This window comes from Syngnathoides biaculeatus, chromosome 13 (assembly GCF_019802595.1).
Source record: "Syngnathoides biaculeatus isolate LvHL_M chromosome 13, ASM1980259v1, whole genome shotgun sequence".
Classification (NCBI taxonomy): domain Eukaryota; kingdom Metazoa; phylum Chordata; class Actinopteri; order Syngnathiformes; family Syngnathidae; genus Syngnathoides; species Syngnathoides biaculeatus.
This window is the reverse complement of record NC_084652.1, coordinates 12,479,381-12,505,158: the sequence shown is the minus strand read 5'-3', so window position 1 is coordinate 12,505,158 and position 25,778 is coordinate 12,479,381. Positions and strand designations below refer to the sequence as shown.

General features: G+C 40.9%; 1 protein-coding gene across 1 annotated transcript; it reads left to right on the top strand.

Moving 5' to 3' along the window:
* The first annotated feature begins 297 nt into the window (after nt 1-297).
* On the top strand, nt 298-25,216 carry LOC133510591 (segment polarity protein dishevelled homolog DVL-3-like). Its single transcript, XM_061838658.1, has 15 exons — nt 298-913; nt 4,771-4,840; nt 7,681-7,793; nt 8,875-8,984; nt 9,181-9,316; nt 9,577-9,667; nt 9,777-9,846; nt 10,920-11,059; nt 12,163-12,239; nt 12,343-12,410; nt 12,499-12,648; nt 15,085-15,216; nt 15,309-15,476; nt 19,268-19,471; nt 22,926-25,216. Exons 1-15 carry the CDS (start codon nt 753-755, stop codon nt 23,282-23,284), a joined length of 2,049 nt encoding a protein of 682 aa, XP_061694642.1. The 5' UTR covers nt 298-752; the 3' UTR covers nt 23,285-25,216.
* Nucleotides 25,217-25,778: the final 562 nt, after the last annotated feature.

The following is a 25,778-nucleotide window of genomic DNA, read 5'->3' as shown; positions in this document are numbered from 1 at the left end:
TTTGTAAATGTAAAATAATTTTAAAGTTGATCGTGAAGACCGTTTGTTGGAGTTTCACCTGCACTGAATTTACCTGTCGCTTCTAAAGTAGGATCACTAAGACTAAGGAGAAAATTGTGTTGTCATTTAAAGGAAGCATTTCAAAGGTCAGGTCAAAGAAATTTCCATACGAATGTTAAAAGCAGTTGCATTTTTGGGGGGAGTCGCTATTTCACAAAGGTTGCAAAAGTAGCCTGGGAAATGGCAAATTCTAGCAACAACTGCAAAAATTGGGGTCAGTCGATTGCTTGCAGTTCTCCTCCTCTCCTCCAGGTGGTGTCCCTTCCAGTCACCATTGGATGATTTGGTGCAGTTTCGTGTGCAAGCAAACCTCCGAGTGCGGAGCTCGGCAGCTAGCGAGAGAAAGGGGAGCGAGCTTTTCATTTTTGGGGAATTTGTATGTGTTCGCGTCTTCCATTTCTAATTTTCACTTATTTAGAACCCTGTCTCAAGTCAAACGCACCGGAGTAACGCGACGCAACCTTTGTAAAATGTACGAAGCCTACGCGGTGGAGTAGCAACCCTTTTTGGCTGTAACTGGCGTAGAAAAGGCAATCGAGTGGCACGACCAAGGAGAACCGCCGGGGAAGGACCACGGCACAACCGCTACGAGCGCAACGGGGAGTCGGGGCCCGAGAGGGAGCCTGCCGGGGCCCTCGGCTGCTGCTTCTTGATGCGCCCTGCCTGTTTCTTCGCCTCAGCCGCGGTCCAAGATGGGAGAGACCAAAATTATCTACCACCTGGACGACCAGGAGACACCCTATCTGGTGAAACTGTCTGTGCCGGCGGACAAAGTCACTTTGGCAGACTTCAAAAATGTCCTCAAGAAGCCCAATTACAAGTTCTTCTTCAAATCTATGGACGATGACTTCGGGTAACTGTTGATAAGTGGTTTATAATGTTTTTAGCGTGTCATTGCCACATTGCCTTTCCTTTGTTAGCCGCTAGCGTCCCTATACCGTTTGTTTACATTGCTTGTGAAGCTAGCTTGCGCTGTAGGTAGTTTGTCGCAGTCGACAAAATTCCGGATGTGGCAGTTTCGTGAAACTCCAGCGAATAGTGTGAATGGCATTCAAAAGCTATGTTTTTAAAGAGCGGATTGACAAACACCGACGAATAACCAGTTCAGACGAGTCACATCTGTCAGCAGCTGGCGTATATGTATGGAACGCAAGTGCTAACAGGCTAACGTCAGAGGTAGCTCGTCCAGCAGGCCCCTATATGGAAGTTGTTTGGGCGTGTATTCAGTATTCTGCTTGTGCGCCGAATTGTTATTGTTCGAGTGCGCTCTTTGTCCTCATTAGTAAGACAATTTAGTGCACTTGAAGAATGACTACGAATTATTTGTGACGTTTTTTTCCAGCGCTGGATTCCAGTACTGTGTGATATTTTGGTATGCTAGCAGCGCACCTAACCGCGTACTACTATTACTACTACTAGTAGAAGAGAACTGTGCACTACCAGACCGCCTATGCTTACTAGTAACGTCCCCCCAATTGCTGCCTTCCACTCCTGTTTGACAGTTCTATGCACCAGTAGAATGACCATGGCTTATCAGTGACGATTTTCAGTGACTGTTCTGCACACAAGTAGATTTGACTGTTGTGCACTAGTAGACCGAATGACTTACTAGTGAAGTTTTTTTTCCCTGCAGTCTGACATCTCTGCTCTTGTAGAACTGACTTACAAGTGATATTTTTTTCTAGTACTTTCTGTCTATCCAATGTCTACACACTACGAGGATGACTTGAACACACTGACTTAATTGAGCATACGAGTAGAATGATTGTCTAATTAATAATTACATTTCCATTACTACCTTCCACTATTATGTCTGCACTTGTAAAGTGCACTAGTACAATGTCTTACTAGTGATGTTTTTCAGTAGTGTCTGACATTTCTGTATACCAGTAAAATTACACTACACTTGGGTGCACTCGTAGACTGTCAAACTATTCCCCCCCCCACTTCCGGCTTCCACTACTGCATGACTAGGGTGCATTATTAGCTCAACTCTCTTACTAGTAATGTTTTTCCCACTACTCTGTTCAACTACTTTCTGACATTTCTATGCAGTAGTAGAATAAATGTGTGCCTAGTTTCTTTATTCTACTGCTGTCTGACATTTCTCCATAAAAGTGGAATTAAGTGGCACATTATGGAAAGATAAGAGGGCACTAAGAGAATGAGTGATGTTTTAGCCACGACTGCCTTCCACTACTATATGTATGGCATTTCGGCACACTAGTAGAACAACTACATGGTACTACTGAGGCAAAACTGCTCCATTCAACTCAACTATATGTACAGAGCACTTTAAAAAACACCACAGCTGTAGTTATCACACCCACGGTACTAGTACTAGTGAACCGCTAGATGTCAATGAGTTAAATTTCATGTCACTAGTAGCACACAATTGTCAACTAGTATACAGTTTTCCCTAACCTGTAGCACATAGTTGTCCAACTTGTATGCGAAAGTTGTTCGTGGGTGCAAAAATTTAATACAACATTGGAAAGTCGTAGCTGCAAAAAAGAAAAAAAATGTTTCTAGTAAAAGTTATTCTATTAGTACGCCCGAGTCATTTCTGCACTGATTTGTCTTTCTAGTGAGAGCAGAGAGCGTACTTGTACAATGACTTTAAGATAGATTGCAATGAAATCAAATACATGCAGAAACGGATTTCCATATATGCCGTCCAAATTTGGGATTTGGAAGCTTTGTGAGTCCCGGAAACATTTCCGAATTACTTATTTTCAGGGCGGGGTGGTGTGGGGGAGTGAGTCGACAAACACTGAAAAATAACTGGTTACACTTACCACCTTTGTCACCACCTATTTGTGTGGCCATTGGCCATCTATTGCTAACTGGCTAATGTTAGTGGGGTAACTGGTTGTTTGCGCTAGTTGGTCAACTAGGCTCCTGCTGTTGTTGTCCATTCGTCTGAGGAATGCTGAGTTGTACTTAGGAATGTACCGTTCATCACTCTGGCAGATTTATGGCCTTGTCCCTTTGTGTTAAACCTGTTAAGAGGAGACCTGTTAGCGTCCTCCCGGACAGCGTCCAAATACTAACGTGGGACGTTCTATTTTAAACACTTGAGCCAGATTTCTCGAGTTGCTTTTGGTCAAATTCAAATAAGGGTGGGGCAGCAACTTTGGCACATTAACAAAATGTTTTGAAAGGACTGCTATTCATGTAGGGAAAGGTAAAGGGATACTCCGCAAATACATCTGCATCTTGAACAGTATCATGAGAAATAGGAACCAGTCGGGCAGGGAAGGTCTCAATAGCAGTCCTGCCTGATCCAATTGTCTGAGGCAGAAGATTATTTCATTATTGTATTCATTTATATATTTTGTAAGGAGAACATTGTAGATTAACACTTAATTCAATGCAGATGTTATCTGGATACCAGCAGTTTAATGAAAGTCAGGGAAAAAATTGTTGGTGTTCCTTCAGTTGAATAAAACAGCACTAATATTTTAAGCAAGGTGAATAGCATTATCTGTCGCAGGTATTTGTGTACACAATGATGTAGTGGAGTGATTGGTAAACGGTGTACTTGTAATTAACTTTTCACTTAAACTTATTTCAAATTAAGTTTTAAGAACGTTTTTTTTTTAAACATTTTTAGGTACAATCATTAATTTTTAACACTTATGTTCAATATATTTTAATTGAATATTGATTTTTTTTTCTAATTGTAATATTTAAGAGCAGTGCTATTGTTCATATTTCATAAAATAATATGAATTACAGTGATGCCTTATGATAAAAGTTTTATTTACGTGATCATGCTTAGAAGGAACTCAAAACCCTGGCGTCTCAATGAATTCAAGTGGCATTAATCCATCCAGGCTGCCGCTCCTTAATAAGCCCACAAGAATTGCAGTTTTTGTTTGTTTTAATTGTAAAAATAGCGCCATGTAAAATTTTACTTACCAAAATTGGAATGGCATAATTAAATAGAATGTAGAAGTAATGAACTTTTTGCCACATTTTTCTTCAATACAATTAATATTATGCATCACAGAGGATAACAAATACTGTTTGTGCCTGAATATTTTTAAATCATGTTTATGTGTTGCTTCACTATCATTCCAATATCTGTTACGTAAAGCATTAAAACACGATGAGACAAATGCTGCTGTTTAGCATGGCTACTCCACTTTGCATTGTGTGTTAGTGTTAAGCTAACAGAAGGCAATGATTGTGTGGTAGTTTTAAATTCACATTTCTCATTTTTTGTTTAGTTTGAAAGTAAACATCAACTGAACCTGGTATTAAACAGCGTGTTAACTCTGTTTTGAAGAATTATTTAATATCTGCCAAAGTGCTGACTGTCATACAGTGACTTGAGTTGAGTTCACCGGTACCATACGGCACTCATATCTCAAATTTTTAGCTTCAAGGTGATACTGTATGCTTTTTAGGAATAAAACCTCTGACTTGCTTTTGATGAGCACTAAGGCCTCTACTATTCTACTTTTTTTTTTTTTTTTTAGTGTGTTATTATGATCACTAAGTATTTTATATAATGTAGGTGGTACCTGGTGTATAAACCACTGGTGTTGTGAATGTCACTATTCCGGTTGCCTAATTCTCATTGTCCATCAAGGTTGCTGCCAGTATTCATTGCCTCTGAACGCAGCCTTCGATTTTATTGCCCTGAGAGGGCCTTTGTTTTTCGTAAAAGTTTACTGAAACCCGGCTCTGTTTGCATTATAGGGTGGTAAAAGAGGAAATATCTGACGACAACGCCAAACTGCCCTGCTTTAATGGACGTGTGGTTTCTTGGGTAAGTTCAAATGCACTCTTTGTATCATTTTCATGATTTTTTTAATTGTTTTTTTTTTCCAAGCTCTGACTTGACACATTTCTTTGGTGTACTGACAGTGGGGTCATTGTGTGCTTTTATATGAAAAGAGGAGTCACAGTTTTATTGTGAAGATGTAAATCTTGGACAGTCGCTTTGTTGAACTGGAGAGACAACAAAAGTCAAGTACTCAGTAGAGCGCAGAACTCCAAACAAAATGGAAAAATAAACTTTGCACACCATCTTCCAGAGATCGGAAAATGGTTTGCAAAATAAAATTTGTAGGTGGTTGATCCATCATGTAGATGTATATGGATACGGAGAGGGAAGCTTTCTGAAGGCAAGGCAACTTCTTCCATAACTTTTTTTTCATATACAATTGTACATTGATTTATGGGTTTAATTTGTGACCAATTTTCCCCCGTTGAAATGAATTTAAATCCCATCCAGCTGTCCAGCACCTCCAGAAATCCCATCTTTTTTTATGTTTTTAATAAAGAGAAATATCAATATTATAAAAACGTGGTAAAAGAGAATAAAAAGAACTAAACTTGTTTTACAGTCTAATTACTGTACTTTGCCTTGAAGGAGCGCGGCTTCATGAGTGACATCAGGAATTCATATTTGTATTTGACTGTTTCCATAAACGGCTGAAAGTGGATCGGTGTCTGCAGTTTTCCTTGCCCATGTCTGTCAGCGTGTCTGCATCTCGCTCGTCCTTAAATTTTTCGACACAAAGCATAAAATGAAGTACGTGATGGCTCATAACATGAAAAACAAGTTATTAGTCAAGGTACCACTGGATGTATAAAATGCACTTTATATCGCAGTATTTTAATGCTTGTGCTTCGGTGTCTCTTGAGATAGGGGGAAAAATGCAGCTCAGTTGCCAATCTACATTTTTTTTAATATAAATTTTGACTGGTTGAGTTAGCTTTTTTTGTATTGAGCATTTAGAATTTACTGCTTTCATTGGTACATTAAGGGCTGTTCCACAGCGAGTTTTTCTGTCCTAACTGTTCAAACTTTTGAACCCAGCATCCACCCACCTCTTGTTGCCAGAATTCATTGTCCAAATCCAAGAGCATTTTTTCTGTCATTCCTTCCTCACTTAATACAAATGAAGTGTTTATGGGACCGCAGCCTGCTTGTTTGCCACATTTGGCCTACAAGTAAGGTAAGCTGAACAGAGGAGTTAAACAACATCCACATCTGACTCTCTGGGTAGTGTCTGGCGTTTGTGAGTGAAAACTGCGAAATGAATCCCATTTGTTGGCCCACAACACAAAATCCATCTCCAGGGTCCAGTGCAGCTTCCTCATAATATCATTATAACATAATGAACCCAGAAGCAGCGCACACAACACGGCTGCCGTGTCTAATGCAGTGTTTCCGAGGGCGTCATTCATTTTCTTGCACAATTATGAGTTTTCTCGTAATTTCAAGCAAATTCTATATCCCACATCACACCGAGGGAAAAGTCTGAAGTCAACTGAACTGTTGTGCAGTGTGCTGGATTCGGTTACTACTTTTCATGAGTGTTTAGTTTACTATTTTTCCTTGAACATTATAGATGTAACAGGCAATCAAAAAATGCATGAGCTTTCATATTTGAAAAAAACAAAAAGCATCAGCATGACCTAGCTAGTTGCTTCCACGCCCTTCCAATACAGTATACAGATCCTGAGTCACCGACTGTATTTTTTTCACGATAATCTACTTCAATCACATTTGGCCATGTCACTCAGTGTGTGGAGCGCCTGAACCACACAAAATCAAACGCCTGAGCCACACAAGATGAAACGCACGCAATAAATTCAACCATGCATTTGCATGTAGTGCATTAGCAGTGCTTAAAAATCCATCCATCTATCCATTTTCTGTATGGCTTGATTCTGAGCCACAATTCTACTGTCTCTATCATATAAGAGGCATTTATTTACCAGGACATTTCCTCAACTCCTCTATTCTTGACTTAAAAATTGGATTACCAAGAAGTGAAATCACACCAGAAAATGTGTCACAAAAAACAAACAAACCTTAGGACCTTGTGTGCTTATTTGTCTCATTTCAAAGTTCCACAGACCACAAACTATTATTTTTGTTAAAATGTGTCAGCTTGTTTGCTTGCAGTGTCCCAATGTGTTGTTTTAATGAGTTGATTGATGGCTCTCTGGATCGAAGGGGTTTGGGCTGCCATAACCACAGCAGGGGAGCAAGCTAACACCCTCCGGCCTGTTAGATTTTGTGCCAGCTGATTTTGTCTATCAAATTATTTTTAATAGCTCATCTTTGTCCACATTAACTGACCAGAATAAATCTAATAAACATTTTGCTTCTATCAGTCTGATCAGGTTCTCTGTTCTCAACATTTGCACAGAGGATGTAGTACAAAATGGATGATGATCACCGCGAGTCAATCCACTATTTTTGTGTAGCCACCCTTCATTTTCCCATTTAATCAGTTATGTTGAATGACTAAAGCAACTCATTTATTATTAAACAAACTCTTCTGATGAAAATGCCAAATTCCAATTTGTGGTCATTTGCATTGAGCAGAATTTTCCTCTTCCTCAAGACTGGCTGAGAATCTAGGCAGCTACTATTAATGTTATTTCCTCTTAGCTTGCTGTAAACATTTCTATTACTGAAACATAATTTGTCACATTTAGTTAGTGCATATGACAGTAAAGGTTATACAGCTCTTGAATGTGTACATGCTGTCATTATCGTCGAAAGTACTTTAGAACTACATTCCTCTTGGTCTTTTTTTTTTTCTTCCGCTTTCCCCCTCTGATGGAAACACCTCTGCCTGTTCACAGCTGGTGTCAGGAGACGGTGCCCACACAGATGCAGGTTCAGTGGCAGACTTGGAAGCAACGCCCCCTTTAGAGAGGACAGGAGGCATTGGAGACTCTCGACCGCCTTCTTATCAGTCAGTATATTACAAAGGATATTGCACATGAGTTGTTTTTGTGTGTTTTCCAGATGCAAGATGCCAAGATGTTCTTTGTATAGCTGTTGTGAATGAAGCCCTCAGTCATTCCTAAAAAACTGAATAAAAGCAGAAACCGTGACATGAATAGAAATTGTGCCTGGGCGAAAAGAATGTTTGTCTCTGTGTTCTAGAATCAGATATTTAATGAAAGACTTCAAGTGGAAGATCATAATGCGCAATAACCTCAAGTCTTTAATTGTAAAGCGTTATCACACCCAAAGCATCAACTGAATCAAGCTTTCGTTTATTCTGAGTACTATTGTAGCCCGCCGGATTGAAATTCCTTGGCTTTTTAAAGACGCCTGCTCTAATTGTTCAGTATTTTCATAATTTCCGCTTGTTGCAGGCCTTCCACTGTGTGGTTTGTCAAGAACAGGCTTTTTTTTTCAAGAAACCTACCATGGATAGTGTGACTTTTACCATTCCTTGGAGCAGTGACAGCCATTAAGTTTCTCAAACTGGTGCTGACATGCAGTCACCAACTGAAAAACTTGCCATATCATAGTTTGGGGCAATTGGGAAAACTGCTCCAATGTCTGTGTGTGAGGCAACATAAGTTTTTCTTGTGAATATCTGTACTGGAATTTCAAATTGTCATATGTCGTAAACGATAACGTTGCGATATAAGCATTTTTATGTTACCAAACACGAACAATGGTTGAAAAACCCATTAACCTTGATTTCTAATTACAAAATTAGTTCATAAATTTTGTGTGTGAATATAATGAGGCAATTAAAGATTTTTATTGTTTCACAGTCATAACGGCCCTCTGAGGGAAACCGTAATTACAATGTGGCCCACGACAAAAATGAGTTTGACACCCCTGGTCTAAACTGCCAAATCCTGATGGCCTCATGTCTGTCCAAATAATACCTGGGCTCAGAGGAAGTATTAAAAAGCGTTTGTATTGGAGTGTCTTTTGGGACACCCTGTATTTTTAGATATTATATTAATGCAATGCACATCCATCAAATGTCTTTTCAAACTGTCCCTTCTGTGCACTGCCTTCATCTGTAGTGGGAAAGCAGCAAGTGGCCGGGACAGTTTGGACAATGACACGGAGACGGGCTCCACGGTGTCACAAAGAAGAGAGCGTGATAAACCGAGACGGAAACACAGTGACCATGGTTAGAATGCTTTTTGTGTCTAATATTTTTGCCTTTATCAATATTTTCATAGAGGATGAATGTGGACCGGTTGTAAATGCGTGTTTATTTTGTAGCTTCACATGTATGTACGCTATCTCCTTTGGGATGCCTCTCTTTGTCTTGTCTCGATGAAGGGGTACGTTATCTCACTCGTCTAGGTTTGTTTCCTGCACAGGTGGGAGACAGAACGGGTACTCATCACGGCCACCAGGCCGTGGAGGAGTCGAGTATGACAGCTGCTCCTCTTTCATGAGCAGTGAGCTGGAGTCCACTTCCTGCTTTGATTCAGAGGATGACGACGCTACCAGCAGGTCAGATCTTCTTTTCAGAGAGTTGAATTGTACAATTAGTGAGTTCTGGAATTACAGTCAAGGAAGTTTGAAAGAAAGGATATTCGACTGTCCACAACCAGCTTTTTAGTGACCACTCTCTGAACTTTAGGTTTCCATCCCATACTGATACTCACTATCTTTAAGTGTATTTTTTTTCTCAAAGGTCACTATAATTATCTATTAAGTGACTCTTATGGAACAGCATTTTTCCACAGAGAAATGTCTCTTCTGTTGCCCAGGTTTAGTAGCTCCACAGAACAGAGTTCCTCTCGTTTAATGAGACGACACCGACGCCGCAGGCGGAAACCCAAAGCCTCCAATCTGGATAGGGTGAGATCACAAAAGTCAATTTCATAATTGTTGAACGAAATAAAAATGTGAGAGTTTTGGCTGGTCTCATTTCCTGTGTTACCATTTTTTTTATTGTTCTTGTGTCCAGTCGTCATCATTCAGCAGCATCACAGACTCCACTATGTCTCTCAACATTATTACTGTTACTCTCAACATGGGTAAGTCAGTTCCCAGACTTCACTGACACAAAAAGACCATCACATGGGTTATAAACACATTCATAGAAATCTATGTATTTTTTTTGTTTTGAGTTAATGAATGCATAATTCATTTGTATAGCTTGTTGCGTACAGTTATTCCAAATTTGAATTGATATTGTCAATTATTTGTAATGTAACCTAACCATCCATCCATTTTCCAATCCACTTATCCTCACTACGGTTGCAGGTGTGCTGGAGCCTATCCCAGCTATCTTCGCTTGAGAGGCAGGGTATATCCTGAATTGGTCCCCAACCAATCGTAGGGCACATAGAAACAAACAAGCATTCGCACTCAGATTCACACCTACAGACAATTTCGAGTATTCAGTTAACCTACCGTGATTGTTTTTAGAATGTGAGAGGAAACCAGAGTATCTGGAGAAAACCCATGCAGATGACACGGGGAGAACATGCAAACGCTACACTGGCGAGGCCAGATTTTAACTTGGGTCCTCAGAACTCTGAGGCAGATGTGGTCCACAGTGCTGTCACACACTTATCATAACAGACAAAAAAAATCATTTGTAGGGATGGACTGTTCATAGACATCTATGGCTATTCATAAACATAATGTGAAGGAAAAATTTTATCTGAATTACTTTTATTTTGGTTAGGGTGTACCAGCACGTCCGGCATGGTGCATGCGTGCATTGCCTGTAGGTGAGAATGTGAGTGAGAATGCTTGTTGGTTTGTATGTGCCCTGCAATTTGGTGGTGACCAGTTCAGGGTTTACTCTGCCTCTTGGCCGAAGATAGCTGGGATAGGCTCCAGCATGGCTGCAACCCTATTGAGGATAAGCGCATTAGAAAATGGGTGGTTAGGTTACATTAAAAATAATACATAATATTAATCCAAATTCCCAATAATAACTGTACACAACAAACTATATGCCTGTGGTTACGTATTGTGGGTGGGTCTTGAATGTTTCCCACAATAAACAAGACTTCACTTTATCTGACATTTCTATGCATGCATGCATGCATGCAGCACTCATTGGGTCATAACATTAAGTACCATGTAAAACTTGCAGAGAAGTACAACTTCTTGGGCATCAGTATTGTGGGGCAGAGTAACGAAAGAGGAGATGGAGGAATATACATTGGCTCCATCATGAAGGGCGGAGCTGTGGCTGCCGACGGACGCATTGAGCCTGGGGACATGCTGTTGCAGGTGTGTGGCTGTGTTTTTTTTTTTTTTTTTTTGCATGCAGTGTGTGCAAAATGCGCCCAGGGAATGTAAAAATGTGTATTGACACATACCTGGGACTTAAGGAATGTGCGCGTGGGCCGATGCCTGTCAGGTTTGCGTCCAACACCAGCAACAAAGGTGAAGTTATTTAAGAGCAGTCAGACAAACAAAAGTCTGTTATTTTACTTAAGCGATTTTTTTTTTTAACTTGTTTTTTAAATTTCTTTCCACACAAATAATTTTATGTTCTGGTGTGCAGGACTTTTTCGACATTAGTGTTCCAGTTTCACATTTGCTTAAAATGGCTTAATGTAAACGTGCTTACCAGCAAGTGCTTCATTACTCAAATGCTAAAAAAAAAGTAACACAGGAAGGTGGGGGGTTTAATCTCAGTGTAAAGAAACATAATATAATAAACGCTGATAGTTTCCATTCTAAGCAATTGACAGTCTTTTGAAAGTCAGCCAGACCCACTGATGGCTCTGTAGTTCCTGAGACTGTGAAAATTTTATAACTGTAGGAAACAATTTAGCAATAGGCCTGTTTGTGGTGTCATCATTGGAATGGGAAAACATTGTCATTGTGTGGGAATTATAAGATGCCTGTTTTTGTCATTAATATAAATGTATTCCCACACAGTCGTATTTTCTTTGGTCAAAATCATTGGCATCCATGTCTATTATAATGCTAATATGATTTGTGTGTATAGTTATAGATTTCACATGAACTCTCACCATCGTTTGAAATTTTTGTTTGGTTTGGTCTGGTCTTGTTTGATTAGACTTTACTCTTTTTTGTATTTAATATCTTTTTTTCATATAAATATTGTATGTTAATATACAGCAGTTGACCACGCCATAGGAGCACATTAGCTGTTGGTAAATTTCAAATCCATTTTTTTTTTTTTTTAGCTTTGTAATAATGTTTTATGGGCACAGTATTCTGGTTAGGGTGTTAGTTTGTGTTTGTGACCAAGTTCAGCCCAGATAAAAACAAAACATTTTCTTTGGGGTTTCCAAGTGAGAATTATGCAACATCTTTGTTTGTCTTGTTCATGGTGTTCTCTTGTTTTGGGTTACATCCAGGTGAACGACATCAACTTTGAGAATATGAGCAATGATGATGCAGTTCGAGTGCTAAGGGACATCGTGCACAAGCCCGGGTAACAGACACCTACCAGCGGGTTCACATGCTCATCAATAAACCTAGATAAGATGAATCTTAGACCTGTGCTTAATTTGGAAATGTTCTATTTTTATTTTTAGTCCCATAACTTTAACTGTGGCCAAGTGCTGGGACCCAAACCCACGGAGCTGCTTTGCTCTGCCAAGAAGTAAATGCTTGATTTGAATAAAAAGCCTTTTTGTATTTGTCTACTTTGATTTGTGATGAGTCAATCATGTGAACATTTGATCTTACAGGCGAGCCAATTCGACCCATTGATCCTGCTGCGTGGGTTTCACATACTGCAGCAATGACTGGGGTGTATCCTGCTTACGGTATGAGCCCCTCCATGAGCACCGTCACTTCCACAAGCTCCTCGATCAGCAGCTCCATTCCAGAAACTGAACGTAAGTCCAGTCTGTAAGTTTGAGGGCATTGGATGGATGGATAGATGGATGGCGGGACAGAGGGAGTTAAGGAGGGAGGGAGTTAACCAACCTGTAACGCCAGTACATCTCATTAAATTTTAAAATACGTCATGTATTTTACAGCTAACCACCAATACACATTTTACCATCTCCATCACATTTGAATGTTACATAAACTGTTGAAAAATGTTTAATATAGAAATGAGATTGGAATTGACCTTCCCAAAATGTTTTTTCTTGATTGAATCTCTATAATTTGAGTTTCACATGGAATTGCAAAGATGAAACACAATGGATTCACCTACAGTATTCTAGTGTAATGATATGCTCCTGCAAATGCCGAGTGACTACCAATCAAATGATATGATGGTTTTCAATGTTTGCTTAAACAGCATTGGAATCACTTTGCCTCCAGTTTTAGTCCCAGTTGGTAAATGCAAAATCCTCCACAGCAACAGCTTCAGAAAGAGGAGAAGCGCCACCAAAGAAGGCCAAAATTCAATTATCAATAGGGAGACAGCAAAAGAGATTAGTTGTATACTTAGAGCAGTTTAATCATATGCAAGAGTGTAGAAATAATTCTTAAATCCAGATATAAAGATTTCTAGAGAGGTATCTGCTCTTAAGTTAAATAAGATAGATACTTTATTAATTGATTGATTGAATCTTAATGTATCCTGTGAGGAAAATCATATTGTCTCAGTGACAGTACTCACACGCTGTTCTCTACAACCAGCTCTGGTTGTCAGTGACATACAGTGTAATGACGAATTTTAATACATATATGTATAGATATAGTGTATCAAGCTGTTGAAAGACTACAATTTGGTGTAACAGATCTCAAAGTCTGTCATTCTTTTCAAACATCTGAATCTCATACTACGCATCACGCATCGCTATCAGCATTCCCCTCAGAAGTCTTCGTAAATCTTGGAGAGATTGGCTCTCGTACTACATTCCAGTAAGTCGTCTGTGCTGCAGATTTTACTGTGTTCAGATTTTACTGCGTTCAGCCTCACAGCTAGCTTCCATCTGATCAGTAATCCTTGTCAAAAGTTGGTCATAACTCCAAACTTTCACCTCCCCTGTAATTTTGTGGAGGACCATTTTATTTTTTTTGTCCCATGAGATGAATCGTATTTGTCTCGTGGCACTTGCTCGACCAAATTCTTTCTTATTGACCTTTTCTGTTCCTGTGAGTTCTAGCTCTGTTTTAGGGTTGGGAATATGTTCTTTTATGTTTAAACTTGAACTTGTAGTCATGCCATTTCAAACACTTAAGAACAAAAGGTGAAAGGTCTTGGGCCAAAAGTTGTATCGATCTCTTAAGAGTGTGTCAGTCAAAAAAAATCACATACACAAAAAGGGAAAGAAAACACAGTGTTACAAGTTTATGAAAGGTTTAACATACTTCTACAACACAGTTATTTTCAGTAAATACCATGTCAACTCAGAAAGCAGTTGAACTATAAATAGCTCAAAACAATAAGTACAGAGAACATTTTTGTCATTTTGATCTCAGAAAGATTCAACCCAGCATGGCATTACTTGCTACTCCCAGCAGGCATTTGAGAGGGTACGATATTACTCTTTAATTTAGGGAAATGAAGGAATTAGTACTATCCTAAGTGGAAGGCTTATGAGGCTCATTGAGGCGCAAATGAATGAATCATAATGTGATCTTGCACAAAACAAGAAATAAAGTGAGAGGATCATTGCATCTGTATTAGTGTTTTAGGGAGTTCATTCAGTTCAGAAGAAACCATTATTGAACAACTTTGAGGTTTTGTTAAGATTGAAATCCAAGCAAAACAAAGCCAGTTAATCCATCTTGGTTTTCTGTCCAGATACGAGACTGGTCACTTTATAGTCCAGGCCACAGGAAAACAAATATTATTTCTTATGATTTCTAAGACCAGTGAATGCTTTTAAAGTTTGTGAATAGTTATTACCAACATCAGCAAAGGCATAATTATTTGATGACTCTTGAAAATATTTACCATCTTGTGGTAGTGGTGTTAAAAATGATCCTCTCTGAAAAAACTCCAGGCGACAATCGCGAACCTTAAACATGAATTATTTTAGTTTACAATTCCTGTTGAGTAGGGCCAGCACCAAGGACGCTTAAGCCACAAACTTGATACGCAATAGGATACAAGGTAGTATAATAAACAATATAATTTGATACCAAAATAAAAATGATGAGGACTAGTGGGAGTTAACAGATAAGGTGGCAGCTAACCTAGCTCCTTCATCAACTTTATTATCCAGCAGTCTGGGTCACATAAGATTTTTTGTTCGGGGAATGAGAATAATGATTGTCAGTGTGCAGATTAAGTGTGTGGAGTGCTTCGTGTACCTTTCTTAAAATGGGACTCAATGTTTAACTAAGCGTGTACTCTTTTTTTCTCACAGGATTCGACGATTTCCATCTCTCCATTCACAGTGACATGGCAACAGTTGCTAAAGCCATGGCCTGTCCAGAGTCAGGCTTGGAAGTGCGAGACAGGATGTGGCTTAAGATCACCATTGCTAATGCCTTTATTGGTAGGTCTAGAAAAGCGGTTAAAATATTCTTATTTTTTTATTAACTATGCCATGGCTTTGAGATTTCAACTTTTCTTCTTTTGTGTCTGCAGGTTCGGATGTTGTGGACTGGCTATTCCACCACGTGGAAGGCTTCACAGATCGTAGAGAAGCCCGTAAATACGCCAGTAACCTGCTGAAGGCTGGCTACATCCGACACACTGTCAACAAGATCACCTTTTCTGAACAGTGCTACTATGTATTTGGAGACCTCTGTGGCAGTAAGTGAAATTGAATTCTCCAATGAAGCATGTTGAGTCTGGCTTGTAAGGTATAGAGCACCGCTGAAAATTGCAAAATTATGTGAGTGATTGACGCACAGCACAGTCGCCTGCTGGTTAGCACATCTGCCTCACAGTTCTGAGCATCGGGGTTCAAATCCAAGCCCCACCTGTGGGGAATTCTCATGTTCTACATGTATCTGTGTAGGTTTTCTCAGGGTACTCATTTTTCCTTCCACACCCTCTAAACATGCGTGGTAGGTTGGTTGAAGACTAAATTCCCCCTAGGTGTGAATGTCAGAGCAAATGTTTTTCTATGTGCCCTGCGTTTGGGTGGGAGACAGTTCAGGGTGTACCCCAGGTCTTGACCCAGGATAGCTGGGACCGGCTCCAGCATGCTCGCGACCTTAATGAGGATAAGCTGTATGAAAAATGAATGAACACCCAAAAAGATTTGTAATTGCCGATTGATACCAGAAGATGGCAACACATATTAGACAAGGCTATGGCCTGCATAAAATGCAGCCCTATGGGGGCACAATCTGTAGGCCAGTCCCAAGCCCGGATAAATGCAGAGGGTTGCGTCAGGAAGGGCATCCGGCGTAAAAACTGTGCCAAACAAATATGAGCGTTCATCTAAAGAATCCCGTACCGGATTGGTCGTGGCCCGGGTTAACAACGCCCGCCCCCGGCACTGCTAACCTGCAGGGCGTCGGTGGAAATTCAGCTACTGTGGGTCGAAGACAAAGAAGAGGAGGAAACCAGATCCAGCGTCAGAAGAAAAAGAGGAATGCACCGAGCCTACAACTGAGTGTAGGGACTTTGAATGTTGGGACTATGACAGGAAAAGCTCAGGAGTTGGTTGACATGATGATTAGGAGAAAGGTTGATATTCTGTGCATCCAAGAGAGCAGGTGGAAAGGTAGTAAGGCTAGAAGTTTGGGAGCAGAGTTTAAATTATTCTACCACGGTGTAGATGGGAAGAGAAATGGAGTAGGGGTTATTTTAAAGGAAGCGCTGGCTAAGAATGTCTTGGAGGTGATAAGAGTATCAGATCGAGTGATGAGACTAAAATTTGAAATTGAGGGTGTTATGTATAATGTGGTTAGCGGCTATGCCCCACAGGAAACAGGGGCGATGAAGAAGTGATGGGTAAGTACAGCATCCAGGAAAGGAACTTTGAGGGACAGATGGTGGTGGACTTTGCAAAAAGGATGGAGATGGCTGTAGTGAACACTTATTTCCAGAAGAGGGAGGAACATATAGTGACCTACAAGAGCGGAGGTAGAACCACGCAGGTAGATTATATTTTGTGCAGACGATGTAATCTGAAGGAGGTTACTGAGTGTAAAGTAGTGGTAGGGGAGAGTGTAGCTCGACAGCATAGGATGGTAGTATGTAGGATGATTCTGGTGGTGGGTAGGAAGATTAAGAAGACAAAGGTAGAGCAGAGAACCATGTGGTGGAAGCTGAGAAAGGAAAAATGTTGTGCGGCCTTCCGGAAAGAGGTGAGACAGGCTCTCGATGGACAACCGAAGCTCCCGGAAGACTGGACGACGACAGCCAAGGTGATCAGAGAGACAGGCAGGAGAGTACTTGGTGTGTCATCTGGTAGGAAAGGGGAGAAGGAGACTTGGTGGTGGAACCCCAAAATACAGGAAGTCATACAAGGAAAGAGATTAGCGAAGAAGAAGTGGGATACTGAGAGGACTGAGGAGAGGCGAAAGGAGTAGATCGAGATGCGACGTAGGGCAAAGGTAGAGGTGGCAAAGGCTAAACAAGAGGCATATGAAGACATGTACACCAGGTTGGACACGAAAGAAGGAGAAAAGGATCTCTACAGGTTGGCCAGACAGAGGGATAGAGATGGGAAGGATGTGCAGCAGGTTAGGGTGATTAAGGATAGAGATGGAAATATGTTGACTGGTGCCGGTAGTGTGCTAAATAGATGGAAAGAATACCTTGAGAAATTGATGAATGAAGAAAATGGGAGAGAAGGAAGAGTTGAAGAGGCAAGAGTGAAGGACCAGGAAGTGGAAATGATTACTAAGGGGGAAGTCAGAAAGGCATTACAAAGGATGAAAAATGGGAAGGCAGTTGGTCCTGATGACATACCGGTAGAGGTATGGAAGCAATTTGGAGAGATGGCTGTGGAGTTTTTGAACAACTTATTCAACAGAATACTAGTGGGCGAAAAGATGCCTGAAGAATGGAGGAAAAGTGTTCTAGTTCCCATTTTTAAGAACAAAGGGGATGGTCAGAGCTGTGGGAACTATAGAGGAATAAAGTTGATGAGCCACACAATGAAGTTATGGGAAAGAGTAGTGGAGGCTAGACTCAGGACAGAAGTAAGTATCTGCGAGCAATAGTATGGTTTCATGCCTAGAAAGAGTACCACAGATGCATTATTTGCCTTGAGGATGCTCGTGGAAAAGTACAGAGAAGGTCAGAAGGAGCTGCATTGTGTCTTTCTGGGTCTAGAGAAAGCCTATGACAGAGTACCAAGAGAGGAACTGTGGTACTGCATGCGTAAGTCTGGTGTGGCAGAGAAGTATGTTAAAATAGTACAGGACATGTAGGATGGCAGCAGAACAATGGTGAGGTGTGCCTTAGGTGTGACAGAGGAATTTAAGGTGGAGGTGGGACTGCATCAGGGATCAGCTCTGAGCCCCTTCCTGTTTGCAGTGGTAATGGATAGGCTGACAGATGAGGTTAGACTGGAATCCCCTTGGACCATGATGTTCGCAGATGATATTGTGATATGCAGTGAAAGCAGGGAGCATGCAGAGGAACAATTAGAAAGATGGAGACATGCACTGGAAAGGAGAGGAATGAAGATTAGCCGAAGTAAAACAGAATATATGTGCGTGAATGAGAAAAGTGGAGGGGGAAGAGTGAGGCTACAGGGAGAAGAGATAGCGAGGGTGGACGACTTCAAATACTTGGGGTCAACAATACAGGGCAATGAAGAGTGTGGTCAGGAAGTGAAGAAACGGGTCCAAGCAGGTTGGAACAGCTGGCGAAAGGTGTCTGGTGTGTTATGTGACAGAAGAGTCTCTGCTAGGATGAAGGGCAAAGTTTACAAAACATTGGTGAGGCCGGCCATGATGTACGGATTAGAGACGGTGGCCCTGAAGAAACAACAGGAAGCTGAACTGGAGGTGGCAGAAATGAAGATGTTGAGGTTCTCGCTCGGAGTGACCAGGTTGGATAGGATTAGAAATGAGCTCATTAGAGGGACAGCCAAAGGTGGATGTTTTGGAGACAAGATTCGAGAAAGCAGACTTCGATGGTTTGGACATGTTCAGAGGCGAGAGAGTGAGTATATTGGTAGAAGGATGCTGAGGATGGAGCTCCCAGGCAAAAGAGCGAGAGGAAGACCAAAGAGAAGGTTTATGGATGTGGTGAGGGAAGACATGAGGGCAGTTGGGGTTAGAGAGGAAGATGCAGGAGATTGGCTAAGATGGCAAAAGATGACACGCTGTGGCGACCACTAACGGGACAAGCCGAAAGGAAAAGAAGAAGATGGCCTCCATAAATGAATCTTCTCCGCTAATTTAGACTTAGTTGCTGGTTCCCAAGATGCCATAAAATGTTTTACTAACTTAAAATTGGTTTAAATCATGTGGAAAGTAAGGCTATTTTTGAAAATTTGAAGTTTTCTATTTTTTTTACTCCCAGTTGCCCCCATCTGGATCGTCTACTCCACGATAAATGGGGGTTCACTGTAAAATTCTGAGCATGTATGCAAAGCAAGCTTAATGTGCCTTTCCCTCCTTTTTGCCCAACAGATATGACCCATCTGTCTCTCCATGACCATGATGGCTCCAGTGGGGGTGCCTCAGATCAAGACACACTACCCCCTTTGCCTCACCCTGGGGCAGCTCCTTGGCCCATGCCTTTGCCCTACCAATTCCCTATCCCTCACCCCTATGACCTGCCACAGCCCTTCCATGGGGGGCCAGCTGCTGGCAGTGCTGGAAGCCAGCACAGCGGTGAGTCCAGTTCCAGAATGTGTGCATGTGTGTGAGTGTATCACATTTTACTACATTATCGACTTATTCTAAAGATGACTTGAGTCTAGTTTTCTTAAAAATAAATCTACATAAAATATCCCACAATGACAAAGTAAAAATATATTTTCAGTAATTTGTGCAAATTTATTGTAAATGTAAACATTTAAATATAGGTACATAAGTATTCGCACGCTTGGATGAATAGTTTGTGGAACCACCTTTGGTAGCAATGTTAGCCTCAAGTCTTCTTGCTTAGCACACCTGTTTTGGGGAATATTCTCCTATTCCTTAGTGCAGACCATCTCAAGGTCAGTCAGGTTGGATCAGCGTTAGTGGAAATGTATTTTTAGGTCTTTCTAGAGATGTTCAATAACATTCAAGTCTTGGCTTTGGCTGGGGCATTCAAGGACATTCACATTTAGCTCCTGTTCTTCTTTATCTTGCCTTTTTGCTTTTAGTCATTGTTGTGTTTTAAGGTGATTCGACATCCTATCCTGAGTTCCAAAGTACTCTGAACCAAGTTTTCTTGAAGAAATTCTCTAAATTTGGGAGCTGTCATTTTACCCTGCTTACTGATTAGTCGCCCAGTTCCCATAGCAGATAAAGACTCCCACAGCATGGCTGTTGCCACAACCATGTTTCAAGTAGGTTGGTGTTAGGCAGTTGATGAGTAGTTCCACCTCTTCTCCAGATATGACTCTTGCAGTTGAGGCCAAAAAGTTTTATTTTGGTTTCATCAGACCAGAGAATTTTGTTTCTGCAGGTCTGAAAATCCTAAAGGTGCCTTTTGGCAAACTCCAAGCAGGCTGCAATGTCCCCTTTAGTGAGAAGGGGCATCCGTCTAGCCACTTTACCATAAATCCCTAATTGGTGGAGTGCGTGAGCAATGGTTGACTTTCTGGATGTTTCTTTTCGTGTCTACTCTGATATGCAGTGCCAACTATGAGACCTTATTTAGGCAAGAATGTACTCCAAGTTGAAAAAGTATGTCAAGGATAAGTGGAAATCAGATGCACCTCAGCTGTAGCGTGAGTGTCATAGCAAATATTGTGAATAATTATGTACTAATTATGTTTGAATTTTTTTTTTCTTCAGAAAATTAATCAAGTCAGCTTTAGAATAAGTTTGTAACCTAGCAAAATGTGGAAAACATGATGGGGTGCAAATACCTTCTGGTGACACGCAAGGCTTGAATTAAGCACTCCCGCATTGCAGTTTACAAGTTAAAATTTGCATTTTTGGGCTCAAAAACACAGCTGCGAATCACATTTTACGGCTTAGACTGTTGCGGTGAGCTGGCGTCTCACACAATGAGCCGAGCAAGAGTGGGACGGCTGTGCCGTTAGCTGGTAGTGGGCTCGTAGCATGCCGCTGGACTAGTGTTGACACTGTCCAATACGCCACAGTCTTGCTTCATGTGCACCACGGAGCACACAACAGACACACTGAAGGCAAATTCTCCTGTTTATGTTTGCTAGCCCCAGGCTAACAAATTAGGCCACAAGCTAACGTCCCAACAGCTTAAAAGCTTTCTTCACCACGGCGATGTCTTATAAAACGTCAGCACCTTGCACCTAGCTCTTGTGTGAGTAGTTCCCAGTTAACATGCACACAGAGAAGTTACCCGTTTGTTTGCTATCCCATCAGCTAGCAGGCTATTGATCTTAGAAGCCCAACCGCTTGCTCTATCACTGTGACGTTGTTTAGACTGTCAGCATTGGCAGCTTGCTCTGAGTTGTGTGTTAGTCCACAATTAACACAAACATGGGAAAGTTAACTGTTACTTATGCATCACTTCAGAGGCACGCGTTATTCAGCCAGTAGTTGACTACAGCAAAGCTAGTGCTCAACAAACATATTTGAGTGACAGCTAAAAAAAATCTATAGGGAATTTATTTCTAAAATAAAATATGACTGATTTGAAATGATATTAGTGTTTTGGGATCATAGTTTGCTATATATTTATGTTTTTACCCTCTTTGTATTCAAATATATTTAGTTACCTTGTGTGTGAAATGTCCTATATAAATAAATTTGCTTTGCTTTAGAATAATAGTATAGGAAATTCAAAACATTTTTAGTCAGGTGTAAATTGTTCACGTTTTACTCACCCTCTGTCTTGCAAAAAGTATATCTTGTATAACACCAGCGGATGACTGGTCTTTTAATCCAGAAATTGCACCAGTGACCCATGTTTACATTGACTCTACTCAAAAGCTTAAAATGAAATATCCTGCCTCTGTCAGGAGTAAACAAATTCCCTCCAGCCAGCATCTCCAGTACCTACTTTGATTTTAAGTATTCACCATGTAGGAGTGGAAAGCCAGACATTGTGGTTGGAGCAGTTTGGTCAAATAGCAGCGGTATTTACTGAGCCCACCGTCCACCCACACCTAACACATCCGGACCTGGCGTTATCGCAAAACCTCTGAAGTTTGTTAGTCCAGTGGTTCTGAATTTTTTTTTTCCACCAAGTACAACCTCAAAACATACTTGCGTTTGGGACCTTTCATGTCCATTTTCCCAAAGTGTAACCCGACTTGGATATTTTACTTCCTAAAATAAGGCTTTCATCTTGCTACCCTACCCCATAGCCCGACGTAAGAAGAAGAATTACTGGTACATGTACTAACAACCAATACTTGATCGAAATTCCTGCAGCTTGTTCAACATTGCTGTCAGCCTCTTAGCAGCCCCCTGACCAGTTTTTTTTTTTTTTTTTTGTCTTTTCATCAATTTGACAAGATTGTCCTGTTGTTGATAACGTCACAGTTGTCATATTTTGATTGTATACTATAATGCCTTGGAAATTCTTTGGTACCCTTCTCCTGATTGATACCTTTGAACAATAAGCTCCCTGTGATTTGATGGTAGCCCTGTGGGCTATCTACTCTTTGTCAGTAATGTCAGAAAACGTCTACTTGTACATCTTAACTTTATTTGGGGTTGATCAGAGAAACTTTAAATTAAAACATATCTAACTTGAGCGTGGATGTGATTCGTCAGGTTATAGCACAGTTATAAGAGGGTGTGGACAATTGTGCAACCACATCTGTTTATTTCACCTCTTGAAATTTCTGTTTTTCAATTGTTTTACAAGTCATAGCTCACATAAATGGTGGGAAATGTTTTGAAATGATTGATCTTGGTCTCATTTTGTTAAGATCACAAAAATCTGGCATTTGAACAGGGGTGCATAGACTTTTTAGAGACAATGGTTCATTCTGCGGAGATTCTGAGCTGCAAAAATTAAAGGCCTTTGTGCTGTCATAAAAATGAAACCATGTAATCTGTAAAAACTAGGTCAAGATCTGTGAGGCTTACTTTTTACTGGCACCCTTGACGTAAGCGAGCAGCTCATGTTTGTGACTCAAATTTGAGTAAATGATTTATGCGCAACTAATCGTTACCGTCTGCTTTCCTCTGTCCGCAGAAAGCAGCGGTTCAAACTGCAGCAAGAATGAGGGGAGGAAATCTGGTGGCAGCGGGAGCGAACCTGAGATCAGGAGCCACCGTGCTCCCAGTGAGCGTTCGGCAGCTCCCCCTAGTGAACGAAGCGTCCGTAGCTCCGCGAGCCACCGCAGTGCCAACACCCATTCGCTAGCCTACGGGCAAGGCCTCATCTACGGCCCCCCTGGCTTGCCCCCGCAGCCGCCGCATCTGCCTACGTCCGCCCCCGGGGCCCCCCCAGGCAGGGAGCTGGCCTCGGCCCCTCCGGAGCTCACTGGGTCACGCCAGTCCCTGCGAATGTCCGTGGGCAACACCGGCGAGTTCTTCGTCGACGTGATGTGACTCGGGTTCTAGGGTGAGCGAAGGAAAACGTAGCAGATCAGGCCCCCTTGGGTCCGAGGACAGCCGAGGTGAAGATTGCGGCGGCTGCATTCCGAGGCCTCGATCCCAAAAGCATGGATGCAAAAAGTCCTGTTGTGTGTGTTGTGAGGAAAAAATATTTCGCCTCTTTTGTGCTTCTCCTTTTAGTAGTTGTGGCCATACTTTCTTCAGTGAAGAAACATTTCCACCCCCGCCCTCCTTATATTCAAGATGGAACCAAAGCCCCTGTCAGTTTTTGCCTCTTAGCGGGGAAGATTTAGTGCAAGGACATAAATGAAGCAAGAGAGAGGGAGGGTAATCGTGGAAACAGACAAATGGGGAGGATGACTCAGCGCTTTTCTTCGTGGATGTTTTTCATGTTTTTCTCTTTGCGCTTCCCTCCTGCCCGTCTCCTTTATCTTAACATTCTTTGGCCCCGACCCTTCCCTTCCCACATATACAAACACAAACACACACACACACACACACGAGTCCAAGTCAGACCTGACCAATAGAACAAAATAGTATACAACACTAGCCGTGAAAGGTCCCCTTGCATCTTTTTTTTTTTCTTCAACCTCTGATTTCTGTTTATCAGCTTTGCAAGATTATTTGGGTTAAGATGTCCAGAATAACTTTTTTTTGTTTGTTTTTAACTTTTCCGTTTTTTTTTTTTCGCTTGGCAGTTGGGGCGGCTGTATTTTTCATGAATATGTAACGCAAATAAGCTTGGCTCTGATTGGATCGCCCATCATCACAATCTAAATGCGCGGAAAAAAGCTTTGCTCTGATTGGCCATTGGCAAATGGTGGCCGGGCCAAGCATTTATAGCGGCCTTTAGTTCATTTAGGGGGTGTTCTGAAAGTATATTGAAGCAGAATTGGACTGTTTGCCCATTCACGAGTCACAACCCTACTGAGGAAGTGACATGTCACGTGAGTAAAGTCAAAGTGAGGAGGATATTTTGAGAGCGGATCCCATTCAGGCGCAACATAACCGGCTCACAGCATTCATCTGTCACGCACTATTGGAGAGTATGAATGCATTTACAGTCAACATAAACAGTTAAATATTGATATAAAATTCAATACACGTACTTTCATATACTGTATTACCAGGATTTGTTGGCAGCTGCATAGCCAGCTGGCTCACTCGCTCCAAACCGGGAAATGCACTTCTAACGGTGTGCAAGCTTATTTTATGAAGCAGTCCTCCACGAAACACAGTAAAAAAAATTTGTTGAAAATCTTTGGGAATTTCTCTAAAAATAAATTGAAGCCATTTATTCCTCAATCCTTCTGAGTTTGGGTGGTGAGGCAAGACATGTTGCCACTTTGCAGTTTTTCCCAACATGAGTGGGTGTGTAGCAACCACAAAGTGGGCAGGTACTTGGAAAATACAATAAGTGAGTTTTTGATGTCACTAACACAGAAATATAATCTGGTCGTTTTGCAAGCATCATGCATTTATCCACTTTTGCATTCAATCGATAAAACGCATAGATGTCAAAACAGGTCATGGACTCATTTTTAATTTTTTTTTTTTTTGCATCAAAAAAAATGTGATTGATGGAAGGGGACCTTGAACCATTTTCAGACTTATGTTTGCCTGATTTATAAGAGAAGAAGAAAAAAAATCAAAGTTGAGAATTTTGTCTTTCTTACTGTCAGAATATTTTATCATATATGTTGTTGATCACAGCTAGTTTTATTTTACAATGCAAAACACGAGCCTCCAGTTCAAGAGTCATTTGTGCATGACATGATTTCAATCTCTTAACCCAGACATTTTTTTAGTTGGTCGTGTTCCCATGTATAGTGATACAAATTCTAACCATGTCTTTCACACTACTCGTTCATCCAGGAAATGCCTTTTTATTTATAAATATAGTTTTATGACTTCACTTTGACTCTGTGTTATGTTTGTATGTAAGTGTGTGTGTGTGTGTATGTATGTTTGCACAGTTCATAACTTCATATTTTTAGTAAATGAGATTAATATTCCATTTAGGAGCATGCAGTAGGAAAAGTTATGTTCTGTGGTAATGCAGCACACAGCTACATGTAAAACAATGTAAATGAAAAATGTATACAAATGTTATAAATGGGAAAATAAGCTAAAAAATGTAATGTGAAATAGGAATGAATTATACTTGATTGTACTGTACTAGATGAAAATTATATTTATCCGGCTTATGCACAGGAACCCACATAATAGTTATAACTAATACCACACTGAGAATCATTGAGATGGATTGTCTGCATGATGCAAAAACTATATATACTGTATATAAAAAGACCACACACAATCATGAATGTGGAATTCCAGATTCCCCAAGGAAATATCTCAGTTTGCATGAACGACAGCGGGGAGTGCAGAGGAAAGCACTGCTGTTTTGGATAAAAACAGACAAGCACATAAAATAAATTTGGGACATTTAAAAAAACAACAACTGGGAGTTTGCTCCTTCGGGTGC